The 19,419-nt window shown below is 33.2% G+C and overlaps 2 protein-coding genes across 3 annotated transcripts; one reads left to right on the top strand and one right to left on the bottom strand.

Moving 5' to 3' along the window:
- Positions 1-2,985: 2,985 nt before the first annotated feature.
- On the bottom strand, positions 2,986-8,438 carry LOC123696494 (G-protein coupled receptor Mth2-like). 2 transcript variants are annotated; one of them, XM_045642685.1, is made up of 8 exons: positions 8,149-8,438; positions 6,491-6,677; positions 5,948-6,142; positions 5,792-5,870; positions 5,378-5,562; positions 4,777-4,930; positions 4,130-4,318; positions 2,986-3,447 (listed from the first exon to the last, which is right to left on the bottom strand). In XM_045642685.1, the coding sequence occupies exons 1-8, from the start codon at positions 8,419-8,421 to the stop codon at positions 3,375-3,377; spliced, it is 1,335 nt and encodes a 444-aa protein (XP_045498641.1). In that variant the 5' UTR covers positions 8,422-8,438; the 3' UTR covers positions 2,986-3,374. The 2 variants fall into 2 exon arrangements, with proteins under 2 accessions (XP_045498641.1, XP_045498642.1); XM_045642686.1 differs by lacking the exon at positions 4,130-4,318.
- Positions 8,439-10,359: 1,921 nt separating this feature from the next.
- Positions 10,360-19,334, top strand: LOC123696493 (G-protein coupled receptor Mth-like). The gene is made up of 8 exons (XM_045642684.1): positions 10,360-10,849; positions 13,411-13,585; positions 14,215-14,397; positions 16,617-16,695; positions 16,895-17,091; positions 17,616-17,766; positions 18,246-18,431; positions 18,864-19,334. Exons 1-8 carry the CDS (start codon positions 10,463-10,465, stop codon positions 18,970-18,972), a joined length of 1,467 nt encoding a protein of 488 aa, XP_045498640.1. The 5' UTR covers positions 10,360-10,462; the 3' UTR covers positions 18,973-19,334.
- Positions 19,335-19,419: the final 85 nt, after the last annotated feature.

Here is a 19,419-nt window from a genome sequence, read left to right on the forward strand (position 1 = left end):
CTATTTTTAACATTCATGATATTTTTGATGTCATTTTTGTTATTTAAACTAGTTAAAAAACAGTTTAAAAAAGTTCTGTCTTGGACGTCCGTGTGTCTGTATGTGCGGAGGATTTTCTTGTTAACACGATAGCGACCGAAATACTTTACTAATCGAGTCTTTTTTTTTCTCTTACGCTTGAGTATGCTCAGGAATAGAACCCTTTCATTTTTCAGGGTCTGATTCGATGTGGTTTAATTGTTATTAAATAAACAAAAAAAAATATCGACTGTTCTCCATAATTTTATATTCTTTATTTTATTTTTTTTTATATTTATAGTCTACTCAAAATTCACCATTATAAACTCGATTTTTTATACTATAAGCCAAGGTTTAAAAAAATAAGTTAGTAGTCAGTCCCTTAAACCTGCGCAGTTTCACATCTAGGTGGGGCCACAAGAAAAATAGCTCAATTATTACGGTACCGCTTTCTTTACTTTTCCAACTGTTTTATTTCATTTCTTTTTTATATTTATAGTGTACTCTTTATAAATAATAAATTTTATTGTAAATGATGAGATTATGAGGCGTGCACTTTTGGATTTTCCAAACTATTTTAGTCAATATACTGAAACTGTAAACAATAGACGCTTGCGCTTCCGTGATACCTTCGAGGGGGTGAGGTAGCACCTCTCAGTAGCCCTGTGACATTCCTTGCATGTACATGTGCTTTCTTATTTGTGTTTGCGGTCTCAGATTCCGCGCGCGACCGATTGTGTTCGAGAAAAATCCAGTGCAATTAAACCGAAGCCAAGGTAAATATTTTATGTTTTTTGTATCTTATTATTACTTTTTATGCTTTAGACTATAATAATATAAAAGTATAGTTTTAAAAATGTATTTTTGTTGTAGACAATGAATTACGAAGACTTAGAATGTCGAATATCTCGCATGTTAGAGGAGGTGGAATCAGAAGATGAGGTCTTCGATGACGTTTCGGACCAAGAAGACGACCCAATAGAAATTTCACCAGCACAGGATGTGTGTTCAATCAGACGCTGAGCTTAGTGAAAAAGAACCGCAAAACAAAGTATAGTTGTTTCAAATGTGGAAAACACATGTTGCCTAGAACATGTGATTGTTATATGCCGAGAATTTTCATTTCCAGTAGATATTATGGACACTAATGACGAATAGTTTATTATAGTTATTCTAAACAAAAATTAGTAGTTTTTAGGTATGTTTTCTTTATTTCATTTTATTATAATTTAGATTATTCTAGAACTTAACGTAAAATGATCTCAAAAATAGGTGTCATTTTAGCGTTCCTATTACACAGTGCCAATTGATGATGAATGTGATTTATTTCTAAGATAATTATAGTCAAGTTTATAATTGTGAATTGTAAAAAAGAAAATTTCATTTTGTTTTGTTTAATGTTGATTTATAACGATGATTTCCACCCAGAGTCAAAAATTTTGAGTTTTTATAGACCTTTGTTCTATTAAGTACAAATAAAAGAAGTAATGAGTAATTAAGTTGTTTTTATTTTATTTTATATGTTTAAGACCTCTTTTTAATCATGTGCTATACAAGAAGTCGAAATATTCATTTGTTTTCCCAAACGAGACACTTAAATTTGCGGAATCACAGACCGCGCGCGACTGCTTGTGTTCGGCGCAAGGGTGCGACCGCTGAAAGGTTAAACCAAAGAAAATACAAATACTACGAAAACTACGTGATTGTGACGTCGATAGCTCACGTGCGGGTGGCAAAGTTTAGCAGGTTGCTTGTTAGGGGTGTACACAAAGAGTTTTAAGAATTCATCTATTTGAAAATAAAATGCACCTGGAATTTTATAAGTATTTTTTTATGTACTCAGCGTTTGCAAAACTATAACCTCCATTGAGCTTAGAATACCGACGGTAGAACACGCTGTATATTGGCAATTATTTCTATCTGTTACAATGTGTAATTTTTCTGGAAAGAGCCAGGATGTATTGGATATTATTTTACTTTTTTTATTGTGGTAATTATATTTTTGAGGTTTGAGGTGAAAACAAGGAATGATTATAATATAGAGACAAGGTAGGTATATGTACTTTTATTGTGAAAAAAGTATTCATTCATATTTAGGTATTACAGAAACATTCAAGTTGAGTACAGTTCACTACATTAGGTATTATTTATTTTTATATTAATTTATTTTTATATTAAACTCGGAAAGACAAAGAATGCGATAGAAAATAGCTGCTCACCTATTTGTTTCTCGCTCACAGTTCCCTAAACATTAATATCTACTCAAAAAACTGTTTGACAGCTGAGCGACGCCATTTTCAATCCCTTTCTAAACTGACTGAGACACTTAAATTATTGTAAGCCGTACACGCTACGGGGCCTTAGACAAACGTACGTAACGCCATGGAATAGAAACTGCTAACGCTAATTATTGACATAAGCTCATGACATTTTGGTAATGGTTCGATCACACTACCAACGACGCAGACGACCACGACCAAAGTTCCAATCTTGCCGAAATTTGTTCAAAATCAATATTAAAATCTCCCGTCATTCTGGTACTCAGGAATAAAAAAATTCGAGGTCAATTAATAAAAAGAAATAGGGTTTTTTGCGATTTTCGCCGAGACGGTAAGTTTATCATACAATCACCTGAACCAAAATTGTATATGATCTAATTATCTATAAAAAGGGTTAAATACATTTTTTTTAGGAGCCACCGTTTCTATGAAAAACCTGTTTGTTTGTCCATTGATCTCAAAATTTTTTTTTCCAAACACCAATACGACAGGAAATTCTTAAATTTCATTTTTAATTGTGTTTTGCACAATTTTATTTAATTGCGACTGGATGAAAGTTTTGTTCGTGGTCGTCGTTGTCGTTGGTAGGGTGACCGAATCCTTATGCAAAACATCATACGCTTATGTCAATTTCTATCGATAGCGTATTCTATTCCTTGGCGTTTTGCCGTTTGGCTAAGGCCCACGGTCTACCGTACAGGTTTGCTTGTGCACTGTGCAGGTCACCTGACAAGTGGGGGACATTCAGGATACACCCAGGAATTATTGATTTTCGATCTAGCTTCGATCGCATGTACACATACCTACAGGTTTAAAAATCTGCACAGGTCTACCCCCAGACACGTTACCGGTTACGGTCCACTTGCGCAGGTATACCTGCACAGAAGGACCTGTCAGGTGTACCGTAGCATGTGGGGGCCTATAAGGACGACAATATTTTTGCGTCAGATAAGATCCATTATTATGAGCACTATGTATTCACAAACAATATGTGGACTAGAAATTTCAAGTATTCATTTTATATTTTTTAGTACATATTATTATACAGGTAGTTTATTATTAGTTTAATATCTTGAACTAGAGTCTAGATAGAGAGTTCAAGCGTATCATTTCACGATTGTCCATATATAAGTTAGGTGGCAGCTCGTTCCTGCAAAAAAAAAAAGAAATATTGTATTACGAAAAGTTGTATGTGGTATATATGTTACGGCTAAAGGTAGGTGTGAACATAAACTTAAGTTTAGCCGGCTAAACTTAAGTTTATTTTCGAGAAGCAGCGAGCGTGTTGCGGCAGCAGCCGGCGAAGTGCCAGTTTTCTTCTACATTTTTAGCCAAGGGCCTGCGGTTACACTTAAGTTTAGCCGGCTAAAGATAGAACAAACTAACATTAACACCTCGTCGAAAATAAACCTAAGTTTAGCCGGCTAATCTTAAGTTTATGTTCTCACTTACCTTTAGCCGTAACATATATACCTAGTTAAAGCCTATTTAAATATGGAGAATTAAATAAAGCTATGACATCACTAACCACAGTTGTGACTGGTTAGTTGGTTGCGGTTGCAAAAGGTACCTATGTTAAATACTGCCTCCATGAATGACATCAAACTTGGACATATAATAGTCGTAAGTACCTAGTAGGCATGCTAATATTGATAAAGGTAAGTTTACTCCAGCATTAATAAATTTCAATTATACTATTACTATATTATACCTATACTATTACTTATTATTACCTACTATAGTATACTATTACTTAATAAACAATCAATTTTTTGGACTTCGAACATTATTGGAGTGAACCTTCTTATATAATATTTTCTATTACGATGTACCTTCTACGAAATAATCGGTGCCAAATCTTTTTCTTGCATACAAATGACACGAACAACGCGACACCAATCAGCATGTTATATGTATCCAATATATACCAGATCATATTGTAGTCAGGATAGAAGGAGCTGATCATTTCTAAGACCCAGGAAATTCCCATTAGTAGGGAAATCCTTATGACTACTTTTAACCTAAAACACATAGAATTACAAATGTCATGCACTTTCCACTATGTATACGAGAAAATATGATTAAAACTCCAAGAAGCCACGGAGCCTTTTTTAGGGTAGGTATTTGTCACAAAACTAATCAGTTCAAAACCAGTTCACAGATTGATATGAATGATAGTGATGAAGTTCGTAAAGGAACACTTTTGAACAAAGTATATTAAAGTCATAAAGACCATCAAAACAGAAGAGAAGTTGGTCAATCGCTCTTCCCTTCCTCTTTTACATGGTAGGTTATGTTACTATCATTTTGGCGCAAATCTCCTTGGCGATAGTTGGAGCGGACCAAACATGAGCCAAATAAAAGAAAAAATACGGTCTCTTGAACTCGGATTTCTCGGGGTCGGGAGTTGTTTCATTGTACCAGTATTTTTTACTCGATCCATTTTAAAACAAACAATATCACAGAGTGATAAACTTACCGATTTTTAATTCCATTCATTTTAGATTCTTTATTCAAAACATCAGGATTTCCATATAAGTTCCAAAAATTACATGCAGTCGCGAAGAAAAAGATATAATTGACAAATAATAATATCGTTATTGGAGCATAGAAATAAAGCATTCTTTCTTTACCTAAAACATTATGTATATTTACTACCAGTTATTCGTATAACACAATAATAATTTATTTGATCGTGATAATATATATAAACTAGCGGTCCGCCCCGGCTTCGCCCGTGGTACATGTTTACGTTTTCTCTACGTAAGATCCATCCTCGTACTTCAAGGAATATAATAAAAAAAGAATTATCGAAATCGGTTCTGCCGTTCTTGAGTTATGCGCTTACCAACACATTTTGCGATTCATTTTTATATTATACTAGCTTACCGACCGTGGCTTCGCCCGCTTTCTCTAAAACGATTTGAGATTTAAACTATCCTATCTCTCAAGTTGGATCGAACTGCACATGGTGTGCGAATTTTATTATAATCGGTTAAGTGGTTTAGGAGTCCATTGAGGACAAACATTGTGACACGAGATTTATATATATTATTAAGAAGATAAGATAAGATTATTACCGCTAAGAAAACATCCATGTAAAAGGTTGGGCTTAATAAACCAAGGAATACTGGTCAGATCCACTTGGTCAATGACTACAATGAACGTTGATAGTAGTGCAGGAAATCCCCAAGCAAAAACACAACATCGTATGAGAATAATATTCTCTCTCCTTTTAGATATTCTCTCATGTTTTATAATTATCCTTAAATAAAAATAATTGGATTTGCCTTAAGCTTAAGTTGCCTATCATTTTATTAATTGTCTAAAGCGAAGCTAGTCGAATAGAAAAAGCGATGTAAATTTTAAATGAAAATATACTATAACATAGTTAGTCTAGTAATATTATATCAATGTAATCTAATTACATAATAAGTAGTATATATAGTAGAGATGTGTGTAGGCTTATGAATACAAATAGTATATGAACCTACCTGAAGCTTCGCCACATGCGAAATCCCATGATTGTCATCCAACAGAAAGATGACAAGAAGAAGAAGCAAATGATGAAATCTGTAAATTTTTATGTTTAAAATAAAAAATGTAAATAACGTTATCATAACTCATGAAAAATGTAGGGGTTTACTTACTGCAACTAAAACAAAATTCGGGCGTTACAGAATTGGTGTTGGCCATTATGATTCGTGTTATAGCCAATGACAAGAAAGCGCCCAGTAAACTAATTATATATGCCATCAAAATCTTTCCTGGTGTGTTACGTAATTCAGGGATTATGGAATACACAATGATAACTAGTAATAGGAAGATGGATGATACTAATAATGCTGTAAAAAAGGAAAACAATTTTATTTTGAATGTAGGTAGTGAAAGAAATAATGATTTTAATGATAGATTAGATATGTGGCATAAAGGTATAGATATGTTACACTACTACTATGGACCCTTTAGCCCTGGAAGCTAAACTTAACCACATTTGCAAGAGATAGGAAAAGAGAGAATCTTTGCATATTTCTTTGTTAGTATCCTATAAATCTGAAAAGCTTCCTTTATGTGTTAGATTATTGAATTTAAGAAGTGGTACTATTTTTTTTTGTTCAGATAAAAACGACCATATTAGTAGAGGTCAAGCGAAATTGACCAATATTCAATTGGGTACTTTTCTACCTACATACCAGTTATAACATAATAGTTTCTCCATACAGGTTCATCGCTTGGAGCTGCTTCTAATTCCCAAAAGTTGGGCGTAAGATTGTGTGTAGAGTCATCTTCAATAAAATCGATGCAGAAAGAGTTATTATTTAAAAGGTTATAAGTAGGGAACGAGTTCGGCAATGAATAGTAGACACTGACACTGCCATCCTGGAAAAATGCATTTAAATATAGTTATCGATTCTAGCAATAGATATATGTGCCTTGGTATATACTTATTATTATGAAGGTAATGAAAATGAAATCTTTAAAGCATGAACATGTCCAAGAAACTCTCAACTAATTTTAGAAAATGCCTGGCCTATTTTAACAAAAGAACGGGAGCGGGGTGGATATTGCCAGATTGGTGGTGATGTGTTTGCAAACAAAAAGTCTAGGTGCGGAAGAATTCCAACCAATACCCGCGGCCCCATCATTAAAGCGGCTCGACGGAACACAGTGGGGTTTTAGTCGGTAAGAATCCGACACTACCCACGGCTCCTTCCCCGGGGGCCGTGGGTATCTTTGGAAGATTTGCCTACTATAAAAAAGGTTGTAATCTAATTTTAAGTGTTTAATTAAATCTATTTGTAATTTTCTTTATTGTACAACAAAAAAAAAAATGTCGAGGATCTCAGCTAGTGTGTAAATAAGAACAAGTTTTGAAATGAACGTGCAAAATTTATAAACATACATTAATAACGGTACGATATGAAGGACGCTGTGAAAATCAATACAATCAGATGCACTGGTATTGGATGGCTTAAATCAGACGATAAGGGCGTTAAGGGCGGGGTTGCATCAATATATTATTTTCTAGACCTTACGCATCTAGAGCGCTATTAGGTTGCAAGCGTTGTAAGGATTGAATGGACACCAATTATTTATTTTAGTGTTTGGATGATTTTAAAAGAAAAATATTAATTACCAACTATTAAATTAATCAATTATTAATTTAGAGCTTTCCGCCCGCGGCTTCGCTCGCGTTTTCAAAGAAAAACCCGCATTGTTCCCATTGCCGTGGTATTTCTGGGATAAAAGCTATCCTATATCCAAGTTACCTTCTATATGTGTGCTTAATTTCATTATAATCGGTTCAGCAGTATTTGCGTGAAAAACTAACAAACATACATACATACACATACAGATACATCCATCCTCACAAACTTTCGCATTTTTAATATTAGTAGGATAAAATAAGTATGTTCGTTTGTTTATGGATGAAAATCAATTACAGGATAAACAATTATTGAAACCTGTTCGTTAGCCTTCTGCCTTAGGACTCATGTCTATCTCCTCTTTTGTATGTAACATTAATTAATTGACTAGAATAAATGTATGTTGAACAGCTAACTTGATATTTTCAGAACGGCTAGATCAATAAGCATGGAACTTCAGTAACAGAAACCAAACCTTTTATTGTACTGAATAAGTTCTTTTTGAACACGATGCATATTACAGAAACAGGATTAAGTTAAGTGGATCGGTTGCATCATCTACGATGTATTCGATAAATCAGCATTAGGTATAATATGTAGAAATGGATACAAATACGACGTCATAACGATGTCTCGTCTTCTACGTATTTAATACGTAAGAGAAGATGACCCCTACGTAGGTAATAATATAGATTTGTACTCACATGAACCAGTTTTACGGAATCAAACAGTGACAAATCAAAAGATCGGCTCACATTAGATATGACCACATTAAATACGTCTTGAAACACTGCATTGGTCCTTCTTAACTCCTTATCGTATATGAGAACTTCCGAAAAATTACGATCAACTGAAGATGGTACACATTCTCCATTATATACATGGTATTTAAAAGGACAACACTTGTACAAGCCTATTTTGTTCTGATTTGTAATTTTTATTAAAAAAACGAGTAGCAAAAAGTAAAGTTTCGCCATTGCAAGTTCGGTGTACACTAGGAAAATACTGAATACAAATTATATTACTCGTTCTATTCTATAATGTATATAATATGTAATGTATAATGTTAGGGATAATGATATTAGTTAATATTTTAAGGGGATAAATAATATTGGAGATATGACTTGAAGTCTGTAAATGGTTATAAATAATTCATAATATGTAATTTAAAGTTTAAATTAACTATAATACGCATCGGCATATGTACTATTATATGTATTCTAGTTACACAATTAATACAAAAAAAATGCATAATTAAGTAAATTAAATTAATAATCAATAAGAATATCGTGAAACACATTCTTAAGGAATCCTATCAATACCTACTACTTACTTATAAAAAATTATGAATTAAAAATGTGCCTACTAATTTGGTACATGTAATACTTTAGGAACTTAATACATAAGTACTGCATACTGCATTTTCCTGCCTATATAATAAAATAAAGAAGAAGAAAAAAATCCTTCATATTATGCTATCTCAAACTTTGTACCTACTGTAAAAACCAGACAGTTGATTTCTGGATTATTTTCTAAATTAGAATAATAATATGTTTATTTATTAATTCTATAAATAAGAGATCTCGTGTAAAAAGTATATTAAGTTCCACTGATCCACAGTTATATTAGCGTTTAGCTACTATTATGTATTCTGTGGTTATATACAGAAACAACTGAAATAGCTCATTCGATTAGGAATGACGTCTATAAAATTGTACCTTGAGCACATATTAACATAACTACAGAATTTTTTTAATTAAATTCTAATTCTTATAATATTAGATCTTAAAGGCTAAACTTTTAAGGGGCTTTCAAGGACAAGCCGCTTGCTCTGGCTTCGTGCGGGTTACAAAAATACAATTTTCATTCTGATTAGTTCAGCTTTCTTTTTGTAAAATAATTTTCACGGTATGATCAATACTTGTGAAGATTACTGAAATATAGATTTTTTTGTTGTGTCTGAGACTAACCAAGTTCTATTTTCGTGTACGCTTCGCTTTGCAGTTTGCGTTTGGCTTTGGCTGCTTTTCTTTATTAGTTATATCTATAGTGTGTACGTGCAAGTAGTAGCTAATATGTAGGAAGGCAGGAAGGAAATTTATGGCGGTTTTTCCTCACCACTAAAACGCATTGCGGTCAAATATCAATTGAGTCAATACACAAATTTCGCTTAGTGGATATTTTAATTTTTACATTTGCATTGCATGCATTGTGAGCATATTTTTGCTAAGTAAAAAATAAATAAATATTATATTCTTCTTATATTAACATACGATATAGGTATCTTCGTATCTGCATATTATTATATTTTTAATTAGGTAGGTACGTAATTGATAATGACAAAAGTGGAATTATAAACTATTAACTGAGTTTAGGTTTGGTCAGTGTTTTATTCGATGTGGATTATTTTATGAAAAGCTCGTCCTTTTTCGGAATAAGATCACTATAACTACTAAGTAATTAAAAGGAAAATGTTTTACAGTTTTAAATGTAGCCTTACCAGAATGTTAAGGTATATGAAAATTGAAAAGTATATATTTTGGCAACATGAATCAACGTTTTATTTTTGGTCCATTGCAAAACAAGACAACCAATTTCATTATCGTGATAGGTACTTATAAACTCCCACTCACACCGGTGCAAAAATAAAAAAAAGTAAAATAACCGGCCATCTGCTTGCCTCTGAGTATAAAAAAAATAAACAACAATTTGGCCAAAACATATTTTGAATCATCGCGTGCGTATTTCCTTAATATCTATATATATCTTATATGGGTATATTACTCAAAGCTACAGTTAAATTTGCATAAATATATCCAATAAAAAAAGTAAATTTGTATATTTCATACGAGGATATCTCTCAATAAAATGATTTTCCTGTTATGTTTACATCTCAGCTTTAAGCGTCGCGTCGCGTAGCCCCGAACAGTCGTGTTTCAATAACTTGTTGTGAGATATGCAACATAAAAGGATAAACAGTCTTCAATTTATAACCTAAAAGACAATCAAACTGTAAGAATGTACCGGGTTGTGATCTTTGTATGTGCGCTTGCGTTAGTTCAGTCAGCTGTTGATCCTAGCAGTAGATACAAATATGATTGCTTGGAAAAAGGCGGTGAATGTGATAAAAACAAATTGGATCTTGATATAGAATTGTGCGGTGTAAAAAAATGCATTTACAAATGTTGTCCAAAGGGACAAATTATATCAAATCCGCCGGAGTGTAAGCCGGTTGCAAATGATGATTTCTCAAATATAACCGTCTACGATTCTTACTTAAATCCTAAAAATAAAAAGTTTAATGATGTTTTTCACGTAATTCCTAACAAATTCAAGGATATTAATTTTGTAAATAAAGACATTTATTCAGCGAAAGACTTTGAGGAAGATTTGTACTTGGAAGAGGTATGTTGTACATTGATAATAGTATTATTTACTAATAAAAAAAAACGACGTGTGGCACTCGGGGACTGCCGCGGTAAAGCTATTGCATGCTATGCCTTTAAAGTTCAAGCCACACCTCTGCCCGTCGGAGTGGGTGAGCGTGAGGTTTTTCGTTACGGAATTTCTCGATTCGGTCCCCGCGCTCAAGGCCCGCGATAGAAGCTATGCAATAGCTTAATTATTATTTAATTAGATATAACGAAAGTCTAGACGCTGGAAAGTTTAAACGCTTGGTATCTCGATTACACAATCGAGATACCTATCTTAGGGGCCTTCCATTAATCACGTGATGTTTTTTTTGGTATTTTTTGACCCCCCTCCCCCTTGGTGATACGTGGTGAGGTTTAAGACTACCTACTCCTCCCCCCTCCCCCATATCACGTGTATTTTTTCGTACCTGCAAAGAATCAATTTTTTATTTATAAAAAAATACTGGTATAAGTATCATCTAATTTAATTATAGTAAATTAAAGACTACTATAATTAACGTTCAGAGGTAGACAGAAAGATTGCAGTTTGTTTTTGAATGACATAAAAATAATGAAAGATATGCGAAAAAGTTGTACGCGTTTGACTAAAAAGTAAAAATAAATACATACGTAACGCCGCTTTTCGGTTTAACGAAAAATAAATACACGTGATATATTACTTTACCCCCCCTCCCCCTTGTGATATTTCGTGATGTTTTGATGGACCCCTCCCCCCCCCCCCCCTTTCGAGCCTTACGTGATTAATGGACAGCCCCTTATTGTATCAATGTTTTCAGCAGGTACCTACGTAATTAAAAAAATATGTCCTATTTACTATCAAAGACACTCAGAGTTACTTAATCTCCTTGTTAAAAAAATTATCAAGCAAAGCAATTTATTTGTTTGATAGAGCAAAATATTAATCTCAGGAACGACTGTTTCAAATTTAAAAACAATTTTAGTCAAATAATCGAGGGAAGCTCTAAGTAAAATTGAAATGGAAGAGCAATAAAAAATTTGCATGCGCGGGAAAAACTGCATCGTTGTTGGTGTGACGTACGTTTATTAGTCACTAGCTTACCGCCCGCGGCTTTGTCTAAAACCTAATAAATTATATACTAAAACCTTCCTCTTGAATCACTCTATCAATTAAAAAAAATCCCATCAAAATCCGTTGCGTAGTTTTAAAGATTCAAGCATACAAAGGGACATAGGGAAATAGGGACATAGGGACAGAGAAAGCGACTTTGTTTTATACTATGTAGTGATGATATTATGCAAATGAAACTGTTTATATGAAGTATTTTTTTACTAACTATAGTCTTAACCCATAAGCATAAATCAAAGAATTGAATGAATCTATATACTATATCTATACTAATATTATAAAGCTGAAGAGTTTGTTTGTTTATTTGAACGCGCTAATCTCGGGAACTACGGGTCCGATTTGAAAAATTCTTTCGGTGTTAGATAGCTCATTTATCTAGGAAGGCTATAGGCTATATATTATTACGTTACGACCAATAGGAGTGGAGCCACGGGGGTGAAACCGCGCGGAGCAGCTAGTAATATTATAAAGCTAAAGAGTTTGTTTGTTTGAACGCGCTAATATCGGGAACTACTAGTCCGATTTGAAAAATTCTTTCGGTGTTAGATAGCCCATTTATCGAGGAAGGTTATAGGCTATATATCATCACGCTACGACCAATAGGAGTGGAGCCACGGGGGTGAAACCGCGCAGCCCCCCTAACCAAGTGGCTTTCTGTTAGCGTAGCGTTCAATAGAATAGACTACGAATGTATGAGATCGTATCTACAGCTTACGTCAATCTCACAGACATACATTGTCAATCTCATACATTCGTAGTCTATTCTATTGAACGCTACGCTAACAGAAAGCCACTTGGCTAGGGGGGCTGCCCCCCAGAGCAGCTAGTATAAAATATAATGTTAATAATTGACAGAATGCTAGCTACTAGGTAGGTACGTCAATGTAGAGAAAGCTATACATATTTTTGAAGCTCGAACCATTTTAATGTTTGAAAAAACATGATATTATTATTATGATACAAATTGCTAAATAAGGATGAATATGATAATAATTACCTACTTAATAATATTAATATCAACAAATACGATCATGCGTGTTATGAGTGGCATAGAGGAAAACCTGCTATAATGACATAATAATTCCTATGCATCTTTAATATGGGTTTTCTTTAGGTTTTTTTAGCAGCATCATTAGGTTTTACCTATATATAGAACATATTGAAGGGAATAATAAAAAGGAATTCAATTATGGCTATTTATACATATTTTTTATTGTAGGTATCAAAAATGACGATAATAATCTAAGACTTTAGTTAAACTATATAATATGTTTTATGTTTATTATACCTATGTTATTTCTATTGATATAATTATTAATTACCTATTCAAATTGACGGAGGCATTTTTTTTAATAGATAGAGTGATTCAAAGCGGGCGAAGCCTCGGGCGGAAGGCTAGTTTTGTTGATGTCCCTAATAAATAAATAAATATATTTTGTTCGCAGAGTGGTGTTCTATACGTGGATATGGCAAATCAATATGACAGATGGGTATCTATAACCGACTTCTGTATAGATTACATCGCATCAGAAAATGGCGATACTCCCTCAGAACCACAGTTCTGGGTTACTTATACCAGTCATAAAGAGCGTCAGAGACCAACAACCATACTTATTGTAGGTAAGAATCTAAAACATGAATATAATTCTTAATAATTCTTAATAAACAATGATAAAAGCAAGATGTTATGTGCTGAAATGTTTATAAATTTAAACTATTTTCTTTGTGGTGACTCAATGTTAGCTATAAGTGATAGATATTGGTCCATGATGTATAGCGATAGATATATAGTGTATTATCTATGGCTAGAAGGGCTAATATATAAAACGCGGATGTGGGGGTTAACGGAAGGTTCACCCTGGTAGCGAAATGTGCAAGAGCGCTCCTCTTTGACGGGGATCACGAACTTCGGCTTGGACTGTGGATTGGTTATTATAAATGCGAAAGTTTGTGATAATGTGTATGTGTGTGTTTGTTACTCTTTCACGAAATTACTACTGAACCGATTACAATGAAATATAGCACACATAAAGTTACCCTCTTTAATTGGATTAACACATAGGATAGGTTTTATCGGATATATGGGAACTGGATCTATGCGGGTTTTTCTTTGAAAATGCGGGCGAAGTCGCGGGCGGAAAGCTAATTTACTATATAACCATTACATTTTATAGTCACTAAAACTTAAATTGTAAAATATAATTTAGAAGACCATATCTATTATTTTAAAAAATTTCATTTGTTTACAGCATTATTGGTATCATCATTTTTCCTGTTGCTAACTCTGGGAGTGTATCATTGGATCTTCTTCAATAAAATGACTCTCGTGATCAAGATCAGAGTATGTTTGGTGTATAGCTACATTTCCCATTTTATATCTGTGGTCACTATCATAAATGTGTCAGTTCCAGAAAAAACGTGCATCGTTATATGTAAGTGTTCCTTAAAATATTTTAGATTTAGGTATATGCATGTACTTATAGTAGCCCTAAGCAATAGTTTTAACAATAATACAAAATAATATGCTAATGATATGAAAAGTATTTATTGTAAAGTATTTTGGTCAAATTAGAATTATGCTTACTTCTAGGTAAGTTTTATACATAAAATGTCCTTTAAATTATGTCGTATTATATTTTTAACCCCCGACGCAAAAAGATGGGTAATAAGTGTTTGACCGCTGTACGTGTCTGTGTGTGTGTGTCTGTTTGTGCCACCGTAGCTCGCTAACAGGTAATCCGAATTAGATGCGGTTTTTTTAGTTAGGCAGCATATTTTCCGACGCTGGTTCTTAGATAAAGTGTATCAAAATCGGTTCATCCATTTATTATACCTAGGTATATAGGGGTAAATGTGGGAATGAAAAAAAACGAAAGTTGTCAAATATAAGTACCTAAGTGATATATTAAATGAAAGTGATCGACCTATCAGTAACAAATCGGTTCATCCATTTATTTGATATAGGTATAAAAGTGGTACTAAAAAAATGAATTTGTCAAATATACTCAAGTGACATATTAAATGAAAGGGCATGACGTGTAAAGTATAATTAGACATATTATATCAAAATCGGTTCATCCATTTATTATACCGATATATGGGTAAAAGTGGGAATTAAAAAAAACGAATGTTGTCAAATATACCCAAGTGACATATCAAATAAAAGTGCATAACGGGTGAAGTACACTTAGTTATATTTTTATCCAATTCGGTTTATCCTTTAATTAGATTACAGCGGTAAAAGTGGGAATGAACAATAATCGAATGTGGTCAAATAAGTAATATACTCAAGCGGCATATCAAAATATGAAAGGGCAACGTGTGAATTACAATTAGTCATATTTTATCGAAATCGGTTCATCCGTTTATTATATTTAGGGCTTTTTAGGGGTGACAGTGGGGATAAATAAACCAAATGGAGCATCAAACTACAGGATATGACGTACATATAGGTACAATTAGATATGGTTTACATCAAAATCGGTTCTGCCATTTACTAGGGATGGAACGGGAAGGGTTGAAAGTCTGTGAAAGAAGAGGGGATACGGGAGCGAGAGGATAGCCACACCCTGGAAATTTTGAACTCTACTCAAAGCCACATAGGCCTGGCCCTTGGCAATATTTTTTCCTAAATATACCACTTCTTTTGCCACTATGGTCCATTACAATTTGTGCACGGTTACGGCTCAACTTAAAAGATGTCAAGGAGCAACAAACTTATAGATATCAATATGATGTAGGAATGTAATATGGAGGTAGAGGTAGGTCTCGCTCACTTGAAAATATTACATGAAAATAAGAAACCGAAAGGAATAAATAATTATTTTACAAACTTCCCGACGATCTTTAAAATTAAGTACCATATATTTTGATAATGAGGTATATTATGATAATGTTGGCATGGCAGCCCCGACGACTTTGTTTTTTTTTTTATAAATATTTAAAATGGTATTTAATTTTGAAAATCTTCGGGAAGTTTGTGAAATTATTTATTCCTTTTTCTATTCACTTTTCTTCGTAGCGCTGTTTTTTTTTAATTTAATTTTTATTGCACGGTCTAAACGGTTTAGTTACTACAGGCGTGAGACAGGATTCAGGAAAGATCTGATTTGGATTTTGTGCCGGATATGATAAAAACTGAGTACCTAGCGATTAAGCTGATCAGTTGCTGCACGATACATAGTTAAAAACATCCATACAAGGAAGGAAGGAAAAGAAATTTGCTCCCCTCCCCCCTGGTGCCTAAAATAATATGACATAATTTAAAAGAAATTTTACGTAGAAAATTAATAAGGCATTTATTTTTTTGTATTGTTTAGCTCAGTTTAGTAATAAATTTTACTAACAGTTCTTTTAATTATGTATGGTAGTCTGTGTTTACTCAATAATTAAGATAAGTATTAACTACTATGCATTCACTATTCCACGCGGACGAAGTCGCGGGCACAGCTAGTAATATTATAAATGCGAAAGTTTGTGAGGATGTTACTCTTTCACGCAAATACTACTGAACCGATTACAATGAAATTTAACACACATATAGACGGTAACTTGGATTAACATAGGATAGGTTTTATCGCGGAAATCCCACGGGAACGGGAACTATGCGGGTTTTTCTTAGTAAACATTTTAATTATATTTTTTATTTCAGCTTCTATCGCATATTTTTCGATTATGGCCACATGCTGTTGGTTAAATGTCATGTCTTACGATACTTGGTTAACGTTTAGGTATGTACATTTTTATAATATGCGTAAAGCTTATCAAATTAATTACAAATTTGCTCGTAAATGGATCGTATGTTTTTTAGAATTGTTGCGATGGTAATAAATTTAAGATATTTTGTTGCCTTATTTACGCATATTTACTGCTAGTAAAAACTGCACAAATAAGGTAAACTTATTAAAAAAAAAAAAACTTATTTTGCAGAGATCTTTTGTCAAGAAATTTAACGCCATCCGAGAAGCGAAGGCGGGATGCACATAAATACAAGAGATATGTTTGTTATGGTTGGGGGTTACCATTGTGTATGGCTAGTGGTTTAATTATAATAAACTCTTTGGATTTGTCCAGTTTACCCTGGTTTATTACACCGCAAATACCACTGTGGGGGTGTTTTTTAGTTGGTGAGTATTATGATTTTTCTTCTTTAAGTGAAACTTCTATAGGTGCGTTGAGAGTAAAATTTTAAGGTCGCGTCATGGCAATACCGTCACGTCATGGTGTAAGGCGATTTTGGTATCTTTGAATCTTGCCAAAGGAGTTTCATTTCTGACACTATCAGTTCTTGTTTGTTTTTCAGTCTCAAGTGGTTTCATATAATTGTTTATCGTTATTTAGTGCTATTTGATAAAAAAATAATGAAAATGGCGGATCATCGCTTCATTTGGCTTTATTTTTTTTATAAATTATTTTAATTGGTTTGCAATATTGAAAAACAAAAATGTCTGTTAGAGAAAAACTAAAATTGGATAGGTAGGTACCTCAATAGTTTCAAAATCTTTTTTCTATGTGACATTAATTATTTTTAATTGATTGCTTTATAATAACGATATTAACTCGGTGTTTTCAAAACAATTTCCTTGATAGACACTTTCGAGATTACTTTGATAATAAGTTTTACTGAATTTACAATATATATTTCTTCCAGGTGGCCAGCAATTCGTATACCAATACATTCCAATGATAGTGTTTATATTCGTAAACTGTTTGCTATTTATACTGACGGCTTTAAACATATCTTGTATGGTGATGGACACAAAGCCGTTGAGAGCTAACAGTGGACAACGACAGAAGGCGAGGTATGTTAAAACTTATCTAATCACTATATAATATATTAAATTCTTGTGCACTTTAGTTACCATACTCCTCCGAAACGAACCGATTCTCATGAAATTTTGTACGCCTATTTGGTAGATCTGAGAATCAACATGTATTTTTCAGACTAATAAAAATGCAATTCTATAGTGTATTTCTAAAAGTTTTGTGGAATACTTATTAGAATTGCTGAATTAAAATTATTTACACAAGTTTTCAATTGTGAAAGTAACGAAGTGATGTGGTACTCAATCTACAAGAAGATATGTAGTTGCGATAGAGCCTCTCTGTTTTAGTAGTTTTATTATTACTATCACACAGTCACAGTGTATGGTGCACTGTACATTTTATTAATTTCCTTTACTAAAATGTGTTTTTCATATGTAATGAATGGATTTTAACGTCATGTTATTTAGTATTTATTTCAATTATTTATCTTAATCCCCTTTATTCTTATTTTCAGACTATACATTTGCCTTCGATTATCCGTAACAATGGGAGTCAGTTGGATTTGGGAAATCATCAGCTTTCTGGTACCAGCGGCTGATGTTGTAGCAATATATTTAGATTTATATAACGGATTCATTGGATTATTAATATTTATCATATTCGTTTGTAATAAACACACGTGGTCTCTTGTTAAACACAGGTTTGTATTTCAATAGCGAATCCTGCCTTACTGTTTTATGCATTTAATTTTTTTTTATGCTTGTTCAATTTACAAAGAAAGAAATACTTATATATATAAAACTAGCTGTTGCCCGCAGCTTCGCTTGCGTGGAAAAGATAAATTTTCATGGTATAAGTTTTCATCCCCTATTTTACCCCTTTAGGGGATGAATTTTCTAAAATCCTTTCTTAGGGGACGCCTACGTTATGACATCTACCTGCATGCCAAATTTCAGCCCGATACGTCCAGTGGTTTGGGCTGTGCGTTGATAGATCACTTTATATCAGTCACCTTTGAGTTTATATATAGATGTAATATTCTTTCAGGAAAATTTATATGATAGTAGATCAATATTCCCCTAAAACTTTTCCCCTGTGTATTCGCATAAAAATATTTTCTATGTATTTTCAGAGTCGATGTGTTGCGTGGCCGTGTGACGGAAAATCCAAATTCGCAAAGCGACCCCAGAGTGGTTCCTATGAAGAGATTAGATAACAATTCTAGTACAAGTGGATTTTAAATATTGAAATTACCAAAAACATTAATATGACTGATTGATATTAAATTAAATGCGTGAAATTTATAAAATTACTAGCTTCCGCCCGCGACTCCGTCCGCGCGGATGTCGGTCTTCGCTTGGATGGTTTATTTCTCCATTTTGAGTAACTCTGACAATGACATCTTATAAAATATATCTATTGGACCCAATACGGCTAGGCCCATAATAATACGGTACGTATATTCGCGGTTCTACTGAACAACGTCTATGGATAAAACTGAAAAATTAAGATTAATTTTTTTTCTTCGTATTTTTCCAGGATAAAAAGTATCCTATTTTACGCCCAGGATAATAAGGTATAATTATACCAAGTTTCATCCAAATCGAACCGTTAGTTTTCACGTGATGTCTTCACATACAGACAGACAGACAGACAAAAAATTTTTTAATCACATATTTGGGTTTGGT

This window comes from Colias croceus, chromosome 12 (assembly GCF_905220415.1).
Source record: "Colias croceus chromosome 12, ilColCroc2.1".
Classification (NCBI taxonomy): Eukaryota; Metazoa; Arthropoda; class Insecta; order Lepidoptera; family Pieridae; genus Colias; species Colias croceus.